Source organism: Loxodonta africana, chromosome 4, assembly GCF_030014295.1.
Source record: "Loxodonta africana isolate mLoxAfr1 chromosome 4, mLoxAfr1.hap2, whole genome shotgun sequence".
NCBI classification, from domain to species: domain Eukaryota; kingdom Metazoa; phylum Chordata; class Mammalia; order Proboscidea; family Elephantidae; genus Loxodonta; species Loxodonta africana.
The window spans coordinates 44,844,933-44,866,939 of record NC_087345.1 but is presented as its reverse complement, the minus strand read 5'-3'; the positions used below and the strand labels follow the sequence as shown (position 1 = coordinate 44,866,939).

The 22,007-nt window shown below is 38.3% G+C and overlaps 1 protein-coding gene across 1 annotated transcript in view; it reads right to left on the bottom strand.

Annotated features, from left to right (window-relative positions):
• KITLG (KIT ligand) overlaps positions 1-22,007 on the bottom strand; it is a 100,943-nt gene that overhangs the window by 4,398 nt on the left and 74,538 nt on the right. The window contains exons 4-9 of the mRNA XM_010599198.3: positions 20,660-20,830; positions 18,723-18,879; positions 17,795-17,878; positions 8,816-8,925; positions 8,169-8,236; positions 7,088-7,164 (exon numbers count right to left, since the gene is read on the bottom strand). Coding sequence (XP_010597500.1) covers positions 7,125-7,164; positions 8,169-8,236; positions 8,816-8,925; positions 17,795-17,878; positions 18,723-18,879; positions 20,660-20,830 — 630 coding nt within the window. The 3' untranslated portion in view covers positions 7,088-7,124. The remainder of the gene's footprint in view (positions 1-7,087; positions 7,165-8,168; positions 8,237-8,815; positions 8,926-17,794; positions 17,879-18,722; positions 18,880-20,659; positions 20,831-22,007) is intronic.

Below are 22,007 nucleotides of genomic sequence, written 5' to 3'. Positions count from 1 at the left end.
GGAAAAAAAGAGAGATTATGGCACGTCTGCTTTCTCCCTTTACATTCTCAATCGCAGAATTAATTACTTAATTAATTAATTCCACAGTGAATAACAGATTTGCAATATGTGCTTCACTTACACGGTCTAAAAGAATTTGTTAAATTTTTTTCTAGATGCAGTGATCTATTTACTACTCATATATTCTTATTTTTTGCTTTTAAAACACTCAACGTCAACTGAAATTACTGCATTTATTGTCTATTGTCTGTCTCCTTCCACTATAATTACACTGGAATGTAGCTCCCTCAGGGCAGGGAGCTTTGTCTACCTTGTCTCCTACTGTACTCCAACACTTGTACCAGGCCCTGGCACATAATAAGTATCCAATAAATACTCGTTGAAAAAAAGAACGGATGAAAAAAACCTGTGGTTTTCAAACAGCTATATCAGAAAGGCATATTAGAAAGATTGACATCGTGGCACCACATATTATCTCAATTCGTGATGGATGAAAAGGGGGTTAACAACCTGTTGAATTTCTCTAGCAAGGCTACAAAAACGTAGTCGATAAACGGTGAGAAAAAAGGGACAGGGGAACGAAGGCAGTGAATGGCTAGAGGGTGGAGAAATAGAGATGGATGGATGATGGAACAGCAGGAAAGAGGTATCGGGACAGGTGGAGAAGCTGGTTAGAGGCCACCAACATAATAGCCTCATGAGTCACTGAGCAGTTCTAGGCTCTTGACTCTCTAGCAGGGTGTGAGAAATCACTTTCCCCAACTAAGGAAACAGCAGTAGCAAGATCTTATCCAATACTGTCAGCCAGAAAAAGAAAGACTGACATCCTGGCACCACACGAAACCTCTAACCAAAAAAAAAAAAAACCAAACCCAGTGCCGTCGAGTCGATTCCGACTCATAGTGACCCTATAGGACAGAGTAGAACTGCCCCGTAGAGTTTCCAAGGAGTGCCTGGCGGATTTGAACTGCTGACCCTTGGGTTAGCAGCTGTAGCACCTAACCACTACGCCACCAGGGCTTCCACGAAACCTCTAGGGAGGTTCCTTTGGTCTCATCACAGCTTACTGTACTTGTTGAACCATGAAAGCCATACTGGTTTAGTTCTTCAGGCATGGTGTTAAGCCACTGAGACCTGGACTCGGCTTTCAGATTTTCAACTTTCAAATAAAGGATAGGTACTTCTGCATCAACTTTTTATTCAAGATAGATTCTTCACTCCATCTTCAATCACAGCACCCAAATATACATATATTCTGCACTTCTTTTCTTCCCTACCTTCCTTACTCTTTCCATACCTTTGTCCTTGTTTATCAATCCCAGAATCATAGATCTCTGGTTTTTAATTCCAGATCATTGTACAGGTTATGTAGAGAATTCCATAGTATGAATAATAAGAAGGGCAGTGTTTTTTTTTTCCTTCCAGACACTCTAAACGTTACATCCTAAAAACTATTAAAAAAAAAAAAAAAAAAAAAACTATACTACACGACTATTTACCAGAGAACTCTAGGAATTAGAGAGCCTATATCTAGAAAAGCGGAATTAAACCTAGAAAGAAAAATAGAGAGACATTAGGAGAAAACTTCTGAAATTCAAAATATAAAGCAGATATTTTCAAAAATAAAGCTTGGTAAGAAAAACAAGAGGTAATGATAAAAAACATAAGGATTTTTTTTTTTTTCAAAGCTATAGAATAATTTGAACTTCCAACCTTAATCCGAGGTAGGGAAGTTATCATTGGAAATCTATTTCTGACTTTGTCCCTGGGTCACATAGCAAAGAAAATAAACTTGAAGGCTGACAACTCTTTTCCCGTAAAATAAAACTACAATTTTTAAAATGATACCCTGAATTCTTAGAACAAACTCATGGAATAAGCAGTACAAGTGTTAAGATCCCTTCACTATATATGAAAATCAGGGGGTAAAACACACAAACAAACGGATCCAAGAACCTACAGCTAACTAAATCGCAGAGCCTAGACTTGAACCCATCTTCAAATCCCTTCTAATCCTCTTCATCACAATGGGTCCTACAGAAAGAAAGGTCAAAAAAACAAAACCCCCAAAGCTCCAGAAATTCTTATGAAATACCTGGTAAAGAGGCACACATCTTTCCATTTGGTAAAGAAACACTCCCAAGTTCTATGCACTAAATGCCCAAGCTTGATTTGAGCACGTCCTTATTCTAATTTTAGGATATATTTTCTTCTGCCATAGCTCAGATCTATAGGAAGCTTCCAGTTTGTATTTCTTTTATGAATCTCTCCACATGCCTCATTATACAAACAATAATTTTTTGTACTTACCGTTCAATAAACAGCGCTGGGTGTCTACAAACCCATGCTATTACTGTCAACCAGAACGGGCTTAATCTGTGCCTAAACAATTTAGATTCTTTGTAGGTGACTCCCAAATCTAGTATTTCCAGCCCAGACTGCTCTCTGAAGTTCCAGTCTAACATATTTGACCACTTGACGGTTCCACCAATATTTACCAACAGCCCCTTCTTCTGACTCTCCTTTTTCTTATAATGGCACCCTGTTTATTTCCATAGGCTCCAAGTCATCCTTGAATGTTCCCTGCGATGCTGCACCTCACATCCCATCAGAAACTAAGGGTAATTCTTTGTCTGCAATGTCTCCACAATGGTCCATGTTTCTCCATTTCCGTGGCCTTGATTACTTCAGGCAATTTTTTTTTGTTTTTTTATCATTCTCTTGCATCTGCCTGGAAGACTGTCCTCCTGGGTGGATTCCCTGCCTCCAGCTCAGCACTCCAATCCATCTAGCCACACCATTAACAGATGGCTTTTCTGAAACCTCTGCTTTGATTGTACTACTCATACCTTTTCTAAAACACCCAAAGGCTCCCTATAATTTACCAAATGGAGTATAATCCCTGTATCTGGCATTCAAATCCTTTTTCAGACTGATCTCCACTCTCTCTTCTCAGCATTTTAACCCTTTATGTGTGAACTGCATGGTGTCCACCTGTACAAACTGACCCTTGAACACTGTACTTTCAGGCCTCTATAACCTAGTTTATGCCACTTGCAGTTGTCTAGATTATCCCTTGCCTATTGGTAATAAAATCAGATCAACCACCACAGATTCAGTTTAGTTCAAGTGCCATCTCCACAACAAAGACTTTCTCTTTGTGCGAGTGATTTCTCTTTCCCTTCAATCAAGGCCAGTGTATAGGGCTGTGCACGGCATAATTCCAAGGGGTGTCATCATAGCAATATTCTTGATCGTGTTGAGTCCACATTCTGCATAACCATACGCAGTGGCCCTATCTTTGATCTCTTATTTCATTTACTTTGTAAGTTCCTTTTGTTGCAGTTTAAGCTTTGTAAACTTCCAGTTTGCTTTTTTAATTTGGCAATGTGTGTACATGCCTTTACCTCCTTTTCAGGGCTATAAGCAATTTGAGAACACAACTAGGTTACATTAAGCTTTGCATCTACCACTGTGCATGTACTCGAGTTTGTTGAAATCACATTTGAGGGGAGAAAGAAGAGCAAAATGTCCCTATCATATACTAAAATAAATGAAGCTTTTAATGTAATTTATCTCTATTTGATTTCGTTCTCTTAAACAGCATGATACACAGCCAAATAAATGGAAAGTATAGCAAGTCACCTGAGAAGTTCTTGTGGGCTGCCACAAATGGATACTTGGCATCAGCTAGGTGACTAAGGAGATTTTTAACTTTTCAGATAAATGTTTTCATGTTTCGTGTCAAATAAACACAGCTTTTGTATATTTTCTCTTAAAACTTTTCCTCTTATTTCCAGTTCATTGTTTGCATCTCTTCCACATTTTTTCCTTCTATTTAAAATAGCAAACCCTATTTAACATCTGTTTTCCAATTATAGGTTATTTCCTTCAGAGAACTAACTGTCCCATATGTTTTCTATTCCAGTGTTTCAATAATTGTCCTGATTTAATTTGTTTTAGTTGGTGAAACTTCCATTTCAGGGGGAAATCCTTGCCATAAACCTGAGTCATTCTCTTTACTGTCCCCTTCTTATTAACCAAGAAAGTGACTATCCTCCAAATTACATCTAGTTTTTTTCAATATTTAATACGACTCTGCATTTCATTTCTACCTTGGTACATTTTACTACCATTATTGTTATTTCTTGGAAGATTTCCTGTCTTACTCGGTTAGAATCTGCTCTCCCAAACCTTCCCTTTGCCACATCCCTCTGCCCAAACTTAAAGTAACTTGGTAAGTTTTAAACCTCTGTTTTTACAGGACTAAGTATAAAGCCTTACGCCATATAACGGGTACTCAATAAATGATCACAAATAATAAACATGCATTTTTCACTTCAGGGTTTATAGATTCATGTTGATGAGATAGCTATTTTCTTGGCTTTTTTCTGATCTTGCCCTCAGTATGTGAATTCTTATTTCTTTACACATAAACAAATTTTTGCTATTATTTACATAAATAAAAACAATTTTGAGACACTTACTCATGTCTTCATTCATTTATCCAACAAAAAGTTGTTAATCACTGTGCGCAAAAGATACGCTACATAATTTGGTGGAATTCTAAAATTAAATTAGACATAAATCTTGCCTTCTAAGAGCTTATGTTTAGGAGGGAACAGCAAATGTCTAGGTAAGTAACTGTAAAATCCTACCAAGAGTCAGATGAGGTGTAATTAGAGGGCCATAAATAGAGATTACTTTCATTTGGAGTCAGCTTTTTGGAGGGGGTGGTATCAGAGCTGAGCTTTGAGGAGACTATGCAGAGTGATGAGTAAAGCACTCTAAAAAGGGGTATTATTCGATCTTCATTCAGTCTGACATCCATCCCACACTGACTACTCAGTATATATGTGAGTGATAAGTTCATTTCTGAACAGTTTCAGACTTCTTTAACCTGACTGTTCAATTTGATTCTTTTTCTACATAAGGAAGGTTTTGTGTGTTAAGAAAAATAAATTAAAGGCAGCCTTCCCATGTGACTCTCTCCTTCTTTGCTTTCTTTGTACACCTTGCCGTCTTACTGATCAAAGTCAGCAAATTAAACACACACATACCACATACACACATAAGATAAAAACAAACCCTGTTTTAGAAAAGCCATTTTCCTTACTACGTGGTTTCAGGCCTGGCTCCCTCTGCCTCCTCTCTCTGGACAGTGCTCTATAACCTGTCCATCACATCCACAGTCTCCCAACGGGCAGGTCTCGTCATTAAGAGTTCATTCATTCATTTAGTCATTCACTCAGTATAAACATTTATTGAGAGCCCGCAATGCTCAGGCATCAAGTTAGGTGCTGGGAACATAGCAAGAATCAGACAGACCCAGTTTCAGTCCTCAGATGTTATCTGACTAGTAGACATAGGCATAAGTTGCCTGTCCATGGTTGCTAGAAGATGTTGCATTTTTTCCTCCTAAACAAGTGGCCTGGATTTTCCCCATCATAATCCCTTCTCCAAATGCCACAGCATGAATGCCACAATTGAAAACCACAGGATTAAAGGCCCATGCCCGAAACAGGATCTCAGCAATGCAGGCCCAGAACAAACAACAGAGGACACTACTGGAGCCTTTAGGACTCAATTCACCATTTAATGTGTGATTTGTGGACGTCTGGCTGAAGGGAACCAAAACGGCAGTTATGGAAGAAACAAGGCGGCTTATACAGGGGCTGAAGAACAATTACATGGGTTTCTAGGAAAAATAATGATTTCAGCTTGGGGAATACTGACTCAGAAAATAGAAAGGGTAGAGCAAAGGGTCTATTTATTCACATTAATTGACAGGAAAATGAGCCTTGAGAAAAGCTAGGATGGGGAGCAGAAAGAAGAGAGGGTGTTATTCATACATTCGACATGCTGATCAAGAGCATGCTTGATGACAAAAATGATGAAGTCTAGAATAACAGGAGTGAAGTATTAGAAAACTAAGCTCCGTAATTATGTCATATTATTCTGGGTTGTTGAGAAATGATGTTCTACAACCATAAAAGTGAGTTCCTGGAGAAGCAAAGAGCTAAGACACAGCTTCCCTGGGGGAAAGCTCAGATCTAGAGTTAAATCTCTGAATTTGAGGTAGAAGGGAACCTGACAGGACAGTGACCTGAAAGGAGAAGGCAGAGCTGACCATAGACCGACCGCATCTGTGATTATCTACGAGAATTGATGAAGGAGGGCAGGGAAGACTTGTCGATTTAGCAAGAGGAGAGAACATTTGGATGCTGCTGTGGATAAGTGTGCTGGGGATTCCATGAGTAGTAACAAAATTAACAGCCAGTTTGCAGAACTGAAAGTGAGGACAGTGTGAATCAATAATTGGATTAGGTTAGTGCCACACTGTGTGTTCCTCCCACAGTATCTGCAGCTTGGATGGAGAGAATGTAGACAGGAGAGGAGACGGAACATCAGTCCCTTCTGGCCACATCTTACTCTCCTTTCTCCAACAACCTCTCCCTCCACTGGTCCAACATAATCACCACAGGCATCTGTCATTGGTTCATATTCAGTGCACCCTAGACTCTGGACTGTTCCGAGATATAATTGTTACATCAGTCAAGTGGCGGGTGGCACTTCACCTAGACAGTTTCACCCTTCTGACCGTAAGATATTTTGACTTTTTCTCCTTTCCCTTAACATGGCAGAAAAAACATTTTTGGTTTTTCTTTTGTTTCAACATCTAAAAATGAGACACCGTTTCTATTACCTTATGGTGTTAGCACCCAAATGAAATTAGTTTTATTCATTTTTCCTCTACTATTTTATTTTAGTCCTAACTTGCTCTATTCTCTTGTCTAATTCGTTTTCTGGTCTCAAAACAGGTTTAAATAAACACCAAACTGTTTTATTTTGTTTTTGTGTATCTTCCATGCAGGATGAATCCATTAATCAGGACAAACACTGCTGACCGTTCAAAGCTTGAGATACAGACTATGAATTTGATATGCACAATTATGTAACAGCTTTGGTGAAAACAGTGACAGCTGCTTGATATAAGACTTACTAATACATTTTGTTTCTAAATCCTGGCATCCAGGATGTTATATAGGTCTTGTTAAACATTTCAGCCTGAATTCTATAAACTTACCAGTGTACGAATGTAACAGTGTTGATAGAAGCCACAATTACACTTCTTGAAACTCTCTCTCTCTTTCTTGCAACATACTAAAAAACAAGAAAAATGTTTATTTGCTTTTGGATAGAGATTTCGAAGTACACCATGATCTGGACATTGTAAAAGGCAGGGTTTTCTGCAAATCCAGTAGCAAAAGATTGCAAAACTGAGTGGGAAGCTTAACTTCATAAATCATACACTGGGGAAGGCTGTACTTAACTCAACATAGTCTACAAGAGTTTAAAAAATTCTCTGTGTATGCACATGCCCATACTAAAAATGCTTGCATGCACCGAACATGTGTGCATAATACACACAGGCATGATATGAGAGAAAGTAACGCATCAAATAAAGATTATAACTGAATGTAAACGAAAATATTGGTGCCAGGGCAATATGGAATAAGGTAAAAGAGTGATTGGGGTCCGCCACCATAAATGGAAAGGCATCCTAAAAATTTTCTTGTTTTTAAGAAAATACTGAATATATTAAGAAAAATTAATGGCTCTGAAAGCCAGAATGAAGTTAAGATATATTAAAAAAGCAAAAGAAAAATCAGTGAAGGTATCTTGAGTAGGAAGTGTTATTATAAACCATGGTTTAAGGAAGAATGTAACAAAGGTTGGCTGAAGATAACGGCCACTGCCAAAGAAACAGCTAAGCTCGGGAAAAGAGTCTGAAAAAAAAAAAAAAAAAATCAGTACGTCTCTGGCAATGGTGTGGAAAAGGAGAATAATTAAACCTGCCTTCAGAGATCCATGGCCAGGAGCCTGAGCGAGGCAGCTGCTTATTGAAATAAAGCAAGCAGAGATGACCACTTCTGATACCCTAAGAAGGGTCATGAAGACAAATATGAGAAGGTATCCCACAGGTAAATGCAGATATAGGACTGAGGGAGTGAAAGGTTAGAAACATGAACGAGAGTTGGGAGACACTGGTTGAGAGCTGCCATCAGGACAGTGAGCAACTTCTTAAAGACGCTATGTGCATGTGCACAGTGTGTGAAATAGCTATGCCAAGCTTACCAATGCACACATTTAACACAACAAAATACCTTATCTCATTATCCTCTTCATTGATCTGTGTATTTTCAACTGCCCTTGTAAGATTTGGTTGTTTCTTCTGGGAAAAGAACAATGACATAATTTTTTTCAGCATGCAAGATATATTTCAAAAAATTATGACAAAATGGACAGTACTATTGACTCAACATTTTTAGGATGTTGGAGGTAGAAAAGTAATAAAGAAACTGCCAGGACTTGAATAGTAATCAGATTCAAAAGATACTTCGAAAAGCTGAGTAACAATGATTTAGCACATTATAAAATTTTCGACAGGCTTAAACATCCAAAATAACAGATAATACATGGCATTTGTATTTGGTTTTAAGCACATGATATCATTTTCTTCCATTCAGTTGAGGCAATTAAAACCGGGTTCCCATTTCTTAAGTGTGCATTCTCAGCTAGCGAGGCTGGCTCCAAAAGCATGATGAGGAATGGGGAAAAATCCATCTGAGATGTAAATTTTGTTGAGGTGACAAATTAAGGTAGGGCTCACTGTTTCTTGGCAGGATCCTTTCTCAGAAAAGGGTGCTGTGTTTGTTCATCATTTATGTAAACATTGTTTGAACCAATAAATGTATATAGTTCAGAAAGTTTTTGATCAGGGCAAAAAGAAAGAAAGAATAGCAACACTTACCTTCCAGTAGAAGGCTCCAAAAGCAAACCCAATTACAAGAGAAAAGAACGCTAGCAATGCCATGGCTGCCCATTGTAGGCTGGAGTCACCAATGGAATTTTCAGCCTTCCCTATAATTTAAAGAGCACAGTCGTGAATACAGCAGATCCAGGCTAGAGGTTTTGCTCTCATGCTGTGGTCGCTTCCAACTGTTTCTGTAAAATATTCTTGACCTATCTCCGTTTAAAGTATTTGAAAGGTCGGTTTTTCTGCCGAATATTGCTTTGGGAAATATTGCTTTGGGAAAGCAATACAAGTCCCTGTGCTCTCCAAAAGGTATATAAGTGCTAAAAAGAAAGAAATCCCATAAACAGGAAGAGATTAGACTTGGCTAATACTGACCCATACGGAACACAGACTTCGTATATTCACGGGGGGCAATAATTTATACTATCAAGGAAATCCATCTCTGATGGCTTTATCTTCTAGGGTCTTTTCACTTCCCACTCTTGAGACCTTGTCCAAAACTTTTTAAAGACGATGTTGCAACCTGGATCAAGGTCTGTATGTATTAAGCCATGTTTGGTCTGCCTCAGATTTTAAGATGTTATATGTCGACTGTGTTATAATATTTTTAGGTATCTCATATTTAGAATTATGGCTGTTTCTTCATTTGTATCTTCAATATTTATTTTTTGGATGCCAGGTCATGTCAGGCACTATGCTAGATACTAATAGTTTGATTTTTCAGACTTTTTAGGTTGAAAACCTTGAGACTATTTGGCATTTAATAATGGTTAAATGGAGCCTGGTGGCACAATGATTAAGAAGCTCAGCTGCTAACCAAAAGGTCACCAGTTCGAATCTACCAGGTGCGTCCTGAAAACCCTGTGGGACAATTCTTCTCTGTCCTATAGGGTCACTATGATTTGGAATCAACTCGACAGCAATGGGCTTGGTCGGGTTTGGAATGGCGAAAGCACCAGTGTCTCTCCACAGTTTCTCTCGGTAAGTAACTAAGTAAGACAGAAGACATATGACGTTGGCTTGGGACAACCTCCTTGATCCTCCCTCATGCCTCCAAGAGAAGCAGAATGATTAAAGAAGTAAACAAAAAGATATCTCCCACAAAGGTCTCTCCTCTCAACATAAAACTTAATTTTTTCAAAGACTCTTCTTTCTCCTTACAGGCAACAACTTAATTATTTGGGAATACTCACAGATGCGAAAGAGTTAAATTTTCAATTTTCTTTCAAAAATGTGTTTAAAAATTATAAGCTTTCAATAATTACATGATTCGAACATAAACTAATTCAAGGTAAAGTGATTGCTTTAGGCTAATTTTGCAATGTAGCTTTCAGACTATTAAAAAAATTATAAAATGATGTGTGGGTTACCAGGTCGTTCTATGATCGCCTAATTAATTTATAACGTATCTACAGAACATAGAAGAAATAGATGGCTGTATGTGAATAAATGTTGACGGGGGGAAATAACCTCATGATTTTCATTTGAGGCAGGAAACAGATCTTATCTATTGTAGTGAGAACAGAAATTGCCCATTCCCCTACCATTTGTGAACTGTAAGCAGGAAACTTCCTAATTCTAAGCATCTCAAAGAATTTCTGTGACCTAGGTCTGAAGCTCTAATAAAAGGATGTTTGCGTGTATATTCACATGCATATTTTGGGAGGGTAGCAGTGAGGAATGGGGTTTCTAAGGTGAAGGGGGATGAGCAGGGAAGGGGGTCTCTGTACAGGTACCACTAATCATAACCACCAATTGCCTCCTTAAGACTTATATTTCTTCTAACTTGCCCCACGTTTTACACTCCCACGGGAGATATGTTCCAGACATCACAAGTTAGAGCTCAACATGAATTTTCTCACTAAAATAAACTTGTGCTATAAAAAGGGATTTGACATAATTGAAATATACCCTCTCCTCACTAATCGACATGGTTAGGTTCCAAAGACCAGATTATTATGCGAAATCAGTGTTATGTGAAAATGTAGGATGACTGCATCAGGTCACAAAATGGAGGATGACTACCTCATCACATAGTTGCCAAATGATATAACTGTCAAATTACATCATCACGTAACTGCCAAACCACTGAGAATCACACCCAGCCAATCCGACACACAACCTTAACCTTCAAATCCCACGTTACTCTTGCTTTGCGCTTTGGCATTGGTTACTGTTTGTTTCCGCCAGACGTATGTCGTTAATGCATAAAATAGTTGGATAGTAGACTTTTAAATACTGTAAATGTGAAATGTGAGATGATGAGATAATTGATGAGTGAGGAGAAGGTGCAGTACTATTATTATAAAAAATATATCTAGTTCAAGGGTTGATTACATATATGCCCTAGTCTGGCATCTAAACCATTCAAAAAAGTGTTTTCTATGAGAAAAGGGTTTCACAGTTACGAACAATTCCTACCATTTTAGGAATTTTAATATCACAATCTGTAAATGTTTTAGGTGTGTGTGTTTGCATTCTGCTATCATGTTTGTATTCTCCTTGGTGGCAGACATACTGTGGCCCACACCATCTACTGGAAATGCTGATGTATAAAAATGATAGATTTGACCAGGTGAACTCCTTGAGAGGCCTTAAGCAATGTACAGAGAGGACAAAGGAAACTATTGATATTTTTCCCTCAAACCCAATGGGAAATTCCAGTGAGCTAAGATGGTGTTATCTTACTTCTATATTTGATCAGCTAAAATTCTCTGGGCTCAAGGTTGCCAAACAGCCTGTTCTGCCTGTTTCACCTGAAGGCCAAACCCAAGCCTTGATTTTACAACTCGAATCACAGGAAATATCACGCCCAGTAGCAGAAGCAGAAGGAGCTTACTAGAGAGAGAGAGGTTCTGTGATTCCCTACCTAAACCCTTTCTCAGACACAAGAACTTCTCTTAAGTGAGGCCCTCCAAACAAAGGCATGCAGAAGAAGAGATGGTAACTAAGGAAAATTCACACAGCTCTCCCAGAGTGCTATGGTTTTCAACCCCTCTTAAAGTTCCACCCCAGGACCACGGCCTGATACAAAGTCCAGGAATCTGACTAATATGCAGCAGGAACCACCCTGCGGGAGAGGTGGCAGGGAGAGGTATATAGTCAAGACTGGAAGGGGAAAGGGCCCACAGATATGGAGTTTCACTTCCTATAAAACCAGTTGTTGTTGAGTCTATTCTGACTCATGGCAACCTCATGTGTATCACGGTAGAACTGTGCTGCACAGATTTTCAGTGGCTGATATTTCAGTAGACTGCCAGGCCTTTCTTCTGAGGTTCCTCTGGGTGAACTCAAACGTCCAACCCTCCATTTAACAGCTGAGTACATTAACAGTCTGCAGTAAGCCTATAAAAACCAAAAACCAAACCCGTTGCCGTCGAGTCAATTCCGACTCATAGCAACCCTATAGGACAGAGCAGAACTGCCCCATAGCATTTCCAAGGAGCACCTGGTGGATTCAAACGGCCAGCCTTTTGGTTAGCAGCTGTAGCACTTAACCACTATGCCACCAGGGTTTCCATATAGAGGCCAACATTATCTGACTTTTGTTATTTCTCTTGTTAAATCAAAGACCATAAAAGGTAGGCATTTGGTGGCTCCCCTACCCCCACCCCAGTCCCAGCTCCCCCCTCCCCACAGGAATAGTGCAGTCCCTCTTGGAAAGAGAAAAACAAAGCTATCAAAGCTGTCAGAAAAGGCTTGCCTACACCTCCAGGGGATGATTTCCAATACTTCTGCTATTCCACTGGAGATAAACAGGATTTGAATTGCAGGCCTCAAGGCCCAGATGAAAGAAGTTTGGGGCCAAAGCCCAAGCCAGTAACAAAGCTTTGCTTTTGTGCAAAGATGGCCCACAGGGACCCAGGGACCTTGGAGTTGGGGGCGGGGGAGAAGGTCGAGACTCATCTAGGACAGGATTTGAGAAATACCAAATCCCTAGGTTATTACTGTATTAATTGTATCTCACTATTACTAAAACAGTCCACTGGTGAAAATTCATGAGAACTGACTTGCTTGGTTTGACTAATAATATCTGATATCTGTACAAATACAGAACACACAAAGCTGTCTATAATTTTACTGACCTCTTTTTTTTAAAGTGCGTGTGCTTATGGGCACCATCCCTATGAACATGGATTTCTCAGCGCTTAGGAAGCTGGCAGCTTAGTACTCCTTCTTGGATCCCCCACTTCACTGGGGGGTCCAGAGAGATTAAATAACTTGTGCAAGGTCACACAGCTAGTTCAAGCAGTCTGATTCAAGGTTGTGTTTCCAGAATATGTGTAAGCGATGGCAAAGAAGGGACCACTTTCTGTATCATTTAAGGACTGTCTGCAAGGATTCCAAACTTCAAAACATCTTTTAGCTTGGCACAAAAGATATTACTATTACTTAGAAAACATAATGCCCTCTGGATAACTTGTAGGTGTTTATATTATCCCATGACTCCCTCTTGTACAGCATGAAGAGGACACTCACACCTCTGGAACATTCCTTTATACGTACTGGTCATCTGGCTGGCATGGCCAAGTTTTTTGGGTCTTATACCTTTCTTCGGAAACCCTGGTGGTGTAGTGGTTAAGTGCTACGGCTACTAGCCAAAAGGCGGGCAGTTCAAATCCGCCAGGCGCTCCTTTGAAACTCTATGGGGCAGTTCTACTCTGTCTTATAGGGTCGCTATGAGTCGGAATCGACTTGACGGCAGTGGGTTTTTATACCTTTCTTCATATTTACCTGACTGTCCTTCCAAAAAATAGTATCTACCTCCTCTGTGCTACAACTAAAAATGTTTACATACTTCTATTATTATAATACTTGCTATGCATTGTACTATGTGTATCTTATTTACGTCTGTTTCTCTTATCAAGGAGCCCTGGTGGCACACCAGTTAAGCGCTTGGCTGCTAACTAAAAAGTCAGCAGTTCAAATCCACCAACTGCTTCTTGGAAACCCTATGCGGCAGTTCTACTCAGTCCTACAGGGTCGCTATCAGCCAGAATCAACTGGACGGCAACAGGTTTGGTTCACTTATCAGAATGTGAGTTCCACGGAAATTAGTCTTCCATGAAAATTAGTCTCAGGCATGGGTATTCGAGTGCCATTTTCATCTGAGTGACATCATCTGGTCAAAAGATGCTGACAATGCAAGGTCCATATCTTTTATTTTTAAAGAAAACAAATGAATAAGGAGAAAAACAAAAACAAAATAAGTTGACCATTCATCTTGCAATGTAAAATATAACCTCAGACTCAGAGGCAGATATAGAATTGAACAGGTTTTTTTACCTTTGGTTTCTTTTAAAGTCAGTAGAAGACTTTCACTTCTAAGCAAAATGGAATAACTAGTAGGAGACAAGCCTTCCCAAAGTAACAGACAAGCCTTCCGAAACTAAATCATAATAATATTGGACAAATTATATGATGCACCTATTTTCAGACATTAGCCAACAGGCAGCTCAGGACTATATTCTTGACAGTCAGGGCACACACAAGATGAACCCCGTGACTACCCTGGCTTTTTGTCTGAGAGGCAACTTCAGATCAAGGTGTGGAAGAGCGAGCCTCCGCAGGGCTCAGTGGTCTCACTGAGATAAGGAGGCAGAGCCTGAAGTTCAGGGTTGCTGACATGGCTGGAGTTTGTGGGAAGGGTCATGAAGTGTTAGTGGGGAGAGGGGAGACATGCAGAGAAGGGGCACCAGAAAGTCACTGGCCAAATAATAAGCTGTACGTGCACAGGGAGAGAGGTCACAAAACCTGGAAACCCTAGGAGTCATAAAGGAGTGGAAGACAAAGAGTTCTGATAAGCCAGAGTAGTGAGGTGCTCTGGGTCCTTAAGAGATACCTCAGAAATTCTGTGCTTTCGGAATAAGGCTACTTTGCCCTCCTCCCCCAAGAAAACTTAAAAAACAAGCCTCAGCAGTCTGAAAAGGACACATACTGTACGATTCTAACTACATAACATTCTGGAAAAGGCTAAACTATAGAGACAGTGAACAGATCAGTGGTTGTCACATACACTTTTTCTTCTCTTTTCTTTAAAAGACATATGTTGATGTAAAGCAAAAATGTTAAGATTGTATTGGATTGTTTATAATCTATGTAGATATATGTCAAAAACAGCACAGAAGATGGGTGTGGGTGAGTGGAACTATCCTGTTTCCAGGTTCTTATATATTCTTATATGCTTTCTTAAGTGCTGCAATAATAACTCTAATTAGAACGCTGTAAGTTGAGATGGGACCTTAAGCAATCACAAAATAATGCAAAGAAGTGTCACTGAAATGCCAAGAAACTAATTCCAGTGGGACCCCCCAAGTTATTTCATTAATACAAAAGATGACTAGAAAGGAGGAACAGAGGATCATAAAGTAAATAGGACAAATAGAAAACAAATAACAAAATGGGAGACCTAAATCCATATCAATAGTTGTATTAGAAATAAACAGATGAACACTCTAATTAAAAGTCAAAAGACAGACTGGATAAAATAGCAAACCCCAACTATATACTGTCTACAAGACATGTGTTTTAGAAATAAAGGAACAGATAGATTGAAAATAAAAGGAAGGAGAAAGACAACCTATGAAAATATTAAGCAAAACAAACTATAAATATCAGACAAAATATACTTCAAGACAAACAGTATTACTATTGAGGGCTATTTCAGTAACATAAAATGGTCAATTAATCAGGGAAGATATAAAAATCGTAAGTGTTTAAGCACCTAATAACAGAGCCTCAAAATACTCAAACCAAAAAATTGACAGGACCAAAAGGAGAATGAGACTAACAAAAAATTGTAAGGAAAGATTGTTAATACTTCTTTCTTGGTAACTGATAAAAAAAATTAGACAAAAATGTTAATGAGGATATACAAAATCTGAATAACACTATCAGCCATTTTGACCAAAACCGAAAATGCTACACCCAAAACTGAGGAATACACATAAAGTAAGTCTCAATAAATTTCAAAATATTAAAATAATTAGAGTAAATTCTCTGAAAACACAATTAATTTAGAAACAACACTATGAAATCTAGGCAAGTCCCAAATATTTACACATCAAACAACTCATCTGTGAATCAAAGAAGAAATCACAAGAGGAATTAAAAAATATTTTTAAAAAATGATAATGAAAACACAATGTATCAAAATGTGTGGAAGGAAGCTAAAGCAGCCCATAAAAAGAAATTTAGACCTTTACGTGCCAATATTAGAAAAAAAGGATGGTTTAAAGTCAATGATCTCATTTTCTATCTTAAAAAGCTAGAACAGGTTGAGCAAACTAAACCCAAAGTAGAAGTAAAGCAATAATAAAGATAAGATTAGAAATAAATGAAATACAAATAAATTACAGAGAATCTAAGAAGGCAAAAGTTTGTTTTTTGAGAAAACACCAGAGCTCCTTAATAAAATCCAGAGTTAGTAGGAAAGATTTTAACTAACTAAAATACATACACGGCCCCAATCTCATTTCGAAACTCTGAAGATCTGAGGTGTAATGTGATTCAGAATTTTAGATTTTAGAAGATGCTATGCTACAAATATTATATGTTATATAAATACCCCACAGTGAGGTCCGCGTAGCATTTTGTAATCAAACACATTCATACATCTACCGTGAAATGTATAAATATTCACTTTTGGAAGAACAATTTATTTTTGTTATTGTTGAGAATATACACAGAACATACACCAATTTGACAATTTCTACACGTACAATTCAGTGATACTGATTATATTCTCTGAGATGTACAACTATTCTCACCCACTTTATTAACATAAACTCACTGCCCCCTAAATTTCCTATCTAATCTTTCAAGCTGCTGTTTTCATTGGTCCCATATAGATAGATCTTTAAAAAAAAAAGAAGTATAGGTGGCTTCATCTCAAGTCACATTTTGGTTGGGGGAAAAAAATTACAAAACAAATTGGGCTTTCAAGTCTTTTTTTTTTTTTTAATTTCAGAATTGTAGACAAGTGTTGTGTTAAATAAGGAGCCCTGATGGGTAAAGCACTTGCCTGCTAACTGAGAAGTCAGTTATTTGAACCCATCAGCTGCTCCGTGGGAGAAATATGTGGCAGTCCGTTTTAGTAAAGATTTATAGCCTTGGAAAGTCTACGGGGCAGTTCTGCACTGTCCTATAGGGTCACTACGAATCAGAATGGACTCAATAGCAGTGTTTTTTTTTTTTTTTAATTTTGTTTTATTGCATTAAATTGTATGAAATTACTTACTCCTTTTTACAGGTATGTCTTCTATGTCTCTGAACAAATGACAGTGCTCCATTATTAATTCTTAAGGGATGACTTTCTTAGCTAAGAGCACAGGACGAATTTTTTTTTCTCCTGAAGCTTCCAAGAAGCTCGAGGGTCAGAAATATTTAGTAAATCCAATGACCTTTATAGTGATCTTTGTCTGGATTTGAAAGAAAGACACAGTCTTCCACGAAACTGGGTTCTTGGATAAACAGGACAGAATTCTCAGGGAAAAAAGCATATTCTCTTAAACATGTAATTTTACAATTAAAAAAAAAAGAATTCATCAAAGTTTCCAAACACACAGTAGTAAACACTCATCTACACAAAACTGAAAATGTTCTTATAAGAATTATACACAACCAGCATTTGTATTTTTGATTTCAAAATTCCATTTTAGTGAGGCAAATTTCATGCAAAATATATCTGAAATCTAAAGAAGTCTAGCTAAATCTTATTTCTAAAAGGAATTTTGTGTCTGATTTAAAATAGTAGAAAATTTACTGACCAAATTTTCTAAACATTATCTCAAGCTCTAGGGAAACCCAATCCTACAGACCTAATATTTAATTTTCAGGAGGGCCATGACACGAAGAACAGTAACAGAACAGTATTAATATTAATAATTGTAGAATGTCCTTTAAAACCCATGCAATACTCCTATAGGTGCTAATTGGAGCCATGCATGCATTAAATCAGGTATTTGTACTTACTATTACTGCTACTGCTGTCATTCCTAAGGGAGCTGGCTGCAACAGGGGGTAACATAAATGGTTTTGTGACACTGACTCTGGAATCTAAATAGAAAGCAATAATGTGTCAGTGCTGCACAGCGAATTACATAAATTGAAGAATCCCCAAAAGGTGAAGTATAATATCAGAGTACTTGCCAGGTCTGCTTCCCAAATCCAGATTATTCAGACCCTATTTATTTCAAACTGGGTCCTGCTATCTTATTTTATTAAGAAATTCACCACAGTTACCTTACAGAACAAAGATGTATTGCATCCCTATGCTAAGAAGTGTGCAAAATGACAAATCATTAGTAATTTGTCATTAAAAACACCGAAAAGACAAGGAAATTGACTTTGGTTTATAGTGACCCAGTGGGAAAAAAGGAGTCTTAATACAGTGTAACTGGTGAGAATCTGAATTCATGACCCAGAGTGAGACCCACAAGGAAGAGATTTGAGAAGGGAACATTAAGGAAAATGAGGGTGAGGAATAATATAATATAATTATAATTTTTTTTTGAAACTAAATATCAAATAAGAAAAAATAAATGATTATCTTATAAACTTTTTACTTACATACAATGCTTGACACACAATACTTTAATTTGAAAATGACAAATGTTGCTTTGGCTTGAAAACTAACAAATCCACAACCATTAGCTTTTCTTGCATGCCTTTTATATTAGACACATGTATGTGTCTTTTTATCACTACACAAATATTTGATTCAGAGGTAGATTCTCACCTACACATACAAGATTTAAGTCGGCAGTTCTAATCCTCCAGGCGCTCCTTGGAAACTCTATGGGGCAGTTCTACTCTGTCCTATAGAGCTGCTATGAGTCAGAATCGACTTGACGGCCCTGGGTTTAATTACATTGAAAACGGACATGCTTATATGTCTTACCTTTCTCAGGACTTAATGTTGAAGAAAGCACACAATCACTTGTTTCTGATGTCACCCTAAAGTCCTTAATGGCATCTATGGATCTATTGAAAATGCTAAAGAATTCTTCAGGAGTAAATAGCCTGGGTTCTGGGTTCTTAGATCCTCTTATTACATGCTAAAAAGAAAAACAAACAAACAAAAAAAGCATTATATTTTTCAAATAGTCTATAGACTTAACTGAGGTCAAGGTAGTAGACTATATTATGTCCTTCATAAGAGGCAGAGGTTGCAAAAAGTTGGGCGTTTCAGATAAGGTATCATGAAGGAAATAACATTTGTGTTGGGGCTTGAAATATGATTAGGTGTTCATTAAATGGCAATGCTGGGAAGAGTATTCCAAATACTTAAGAACGTGGGTTTACTAATAATGGCATTTTGGCTGGAACCTAGGAGATTATAGATAGTATTTCTGACTTTTGTTTTATTTTTTTAATTACATATGTAAACCACTTAGAATAATACGTAGTAAGCTTTACACAAGTATTAGCTATTATTACAGAATCCCTGAGTGGTGCAAGCAGTTAATGCACTTGGCTGCTAACTGAAAGGTTGGTGGTTCAAGTTCACCTAGAGGCACCTCAGAAGAAAAGCCTGGTAATCAGCACACTATTTGTACTAATGTGATACAAAAAGAGATGTTAACTCTAAGGTGTCATTGATTATAAAATACATTCTGATTTCAGAAATTAGAAAGTGACAAAATAGATACAATAAAATAGTGATTGGGTTACTAGTAGATAGCAGGTTGGAGATTGGAGAGCAAAAATGGGATATATGTTAGGTCTCAGAGTAGCTGGAAATAGATGTGAGAAGGGAGGGAGCATTCTGGTGCTATGGTACAAACTCATGTTTAAAACTTTGGCTTTAAACTTCTAGAGTCCTGTAGGCTTAACCTTGGCCTTCTGAACTCTATACCTAAAGCAGGTCTCCCAAACCCTATTCTGTTAAAGACACACTTCTATAAAGCATTATCATAACAATGTATAACAGCATTTATTTTGCCAGGCATGATGCTAAAGCGCTCATCACAGATCAGCTAATGTCGACCTATTGGATGGAACCTGTCATTGCTCTCATTTTAGACATAAAGAAAGTAAGGCACAGAGGGATTAAGTTCACAAAGCTAATAACTGATTTGTCAGGATTAGAACTCCGACACTAACTCTTAATCTCTGGGGTTACACTGCTTTCATATACTTAGAACACAAAGTGCTGCCATGTCTGTGTCCCAAATTTGGTGACAACGAATTATCAAATGACTTGGAGGTGCCAAAAATGCATTACTTTGTTGTGACCTATAGAGTAGTTAAAGAGCTCTGGTGGTGCAATAGTTAAGAGCTTGGCTGTTAACTGAAAGGTTGGAGGTTCATGTCCATCCTCCACTCTGTGGGAGAAAAGACCTGGCGATCTGGTTCCTTACAGATTACAGTCTAGGAAACCCTATGCGGCAGTTCTACTCTGTCATGTAGGGTTGCTATGAGTCAAAATCAACTCGATGGCACACAACAACAATGGAGCAATTACACTATGACTAAGAGGGCAAGTGTAAGTGTTCATCACAGACAATTTCCCATTTAAACACAGATGAACATTTGCAACCTAACAGCAAAATTATGAGGACTTCTTTCATTTATGAAATAAAGGTGGGGTTGTTTTTACATTTTAGTGTGAAGAAATTCCATCTTTACATTAAGTGAAAACATTGAAGTCTTAATGCTCATTTCTGCATTGAAGTATAACTACAAACACTTATTTCCTGTGCTCGTCTTAAAAAGATTTTTGAATTTATAAATTCCAAATTACTCAAATAAAAATGGCCCATGCCCCCTCCTCAACAAGTAGCATAGGTTTTGGAGAACAGACGTAGAAAACAATCCCAATGAATACGAGGTTACCGTAGATGAGTGGTCCTCCACGCACTCCACCAGATCATCCACTATCTTCACAAGTTTGTCTATGATGGAATAATTACTCAAGCCTTCAGAAATACTTGAAAACTTGCTCAGAAGCTCAGTCAAGCTGAACGTCAACTGTCTCACCATTTCACTTATCCAACAATGACTGGGCTGCAAAAAAAATTGGAAGACAGGAAGATTAAACATATGTCTTTTAAGTACAGTAAGCTCAGAGTGTCCTTCAAAGCCAACAATGTTGCACTCATTGCCTTTCAGACAAAGATTTCCTTATATCAGATCGATTCTGGTATTTTAATTCAAGACTAACACCCTGTTTTAAAATGTACAAATGCACGAAGATTAGAGGAAACCTTCCATGGTAAATATTCTGTTCTTCATGGAAGCGAAAATTAAGACAAGACAGAATCAATGCTTACCCAATGCTTGCAAGGAACAGATTCTATTTAGGAATACACCTACTCCTCATTTATTGACTATCTCTTTATCCGACACTTTGCATTTACAATAGTAAAAAATCTACTTAAATCACTTTTAAAGCCAGGTAAGGACCCATGTGTTTTGAGTGAGAGAGTGACCCACTCCTGAGCCCCATTTTCCTTGATCCCTCCTATCACACCCCTCTTCCCAGTCTTGGATGTAAATAAAGTTAAAAGAGTACTCCAGGCCTCTCAGGATCTCTGCTGGGCCTGAAAGCTGGTGGCAGAGCTGAGGTTTTGGGCTTGAGTCTGCAAGAAGGCAGCAAGGGGCACAGACAGGACTTGTGGTGGTCACTTCACTGCAGACCCTGAGAATCGCTGTTTTTGTGCTTTAGGGCACTGGGGTCAGTGGTCTCGGGTGGGTGGGCATTTCTGTGGAGAGCAAGAACTCCCGTGGGTACCCTCCTGGCTGCAAATGCTAACCCAATTAGCTCTGCCTGTGATTTGCAATGGCACAAGCCAACCAGCCTGTCCCACTGGAAGCACCAAAGTCTTGGCTTGAGCTGCTGACAGTGGCTGCAGGGGAGGGAGCAGCCCCACAGACCAACTCTGAAATGACTCTTGGAGCCTGAAGAGCATTTGGTTACTAAAGTTTCACATAACGCCAATTTTTCACATAACGGCCTGGTCTTTGTAACTTAACCACGTGGATCAGTGTGGAGTGGGTGTATTTATTACTTACTGTGTTTTCAAAAGAGCTTCAGGCACTGAGGGAATTTCCAGAAAAATAACCATGGGAAAGAGTCTTACCCCTCAAGTAACTTCCAGTCATTTGGAGGACAGAATGTAATATGAAACAATTGATTAATAGCAGCTTATTTTCTAAGACAGTTTACAATGAAAGGCCCAGT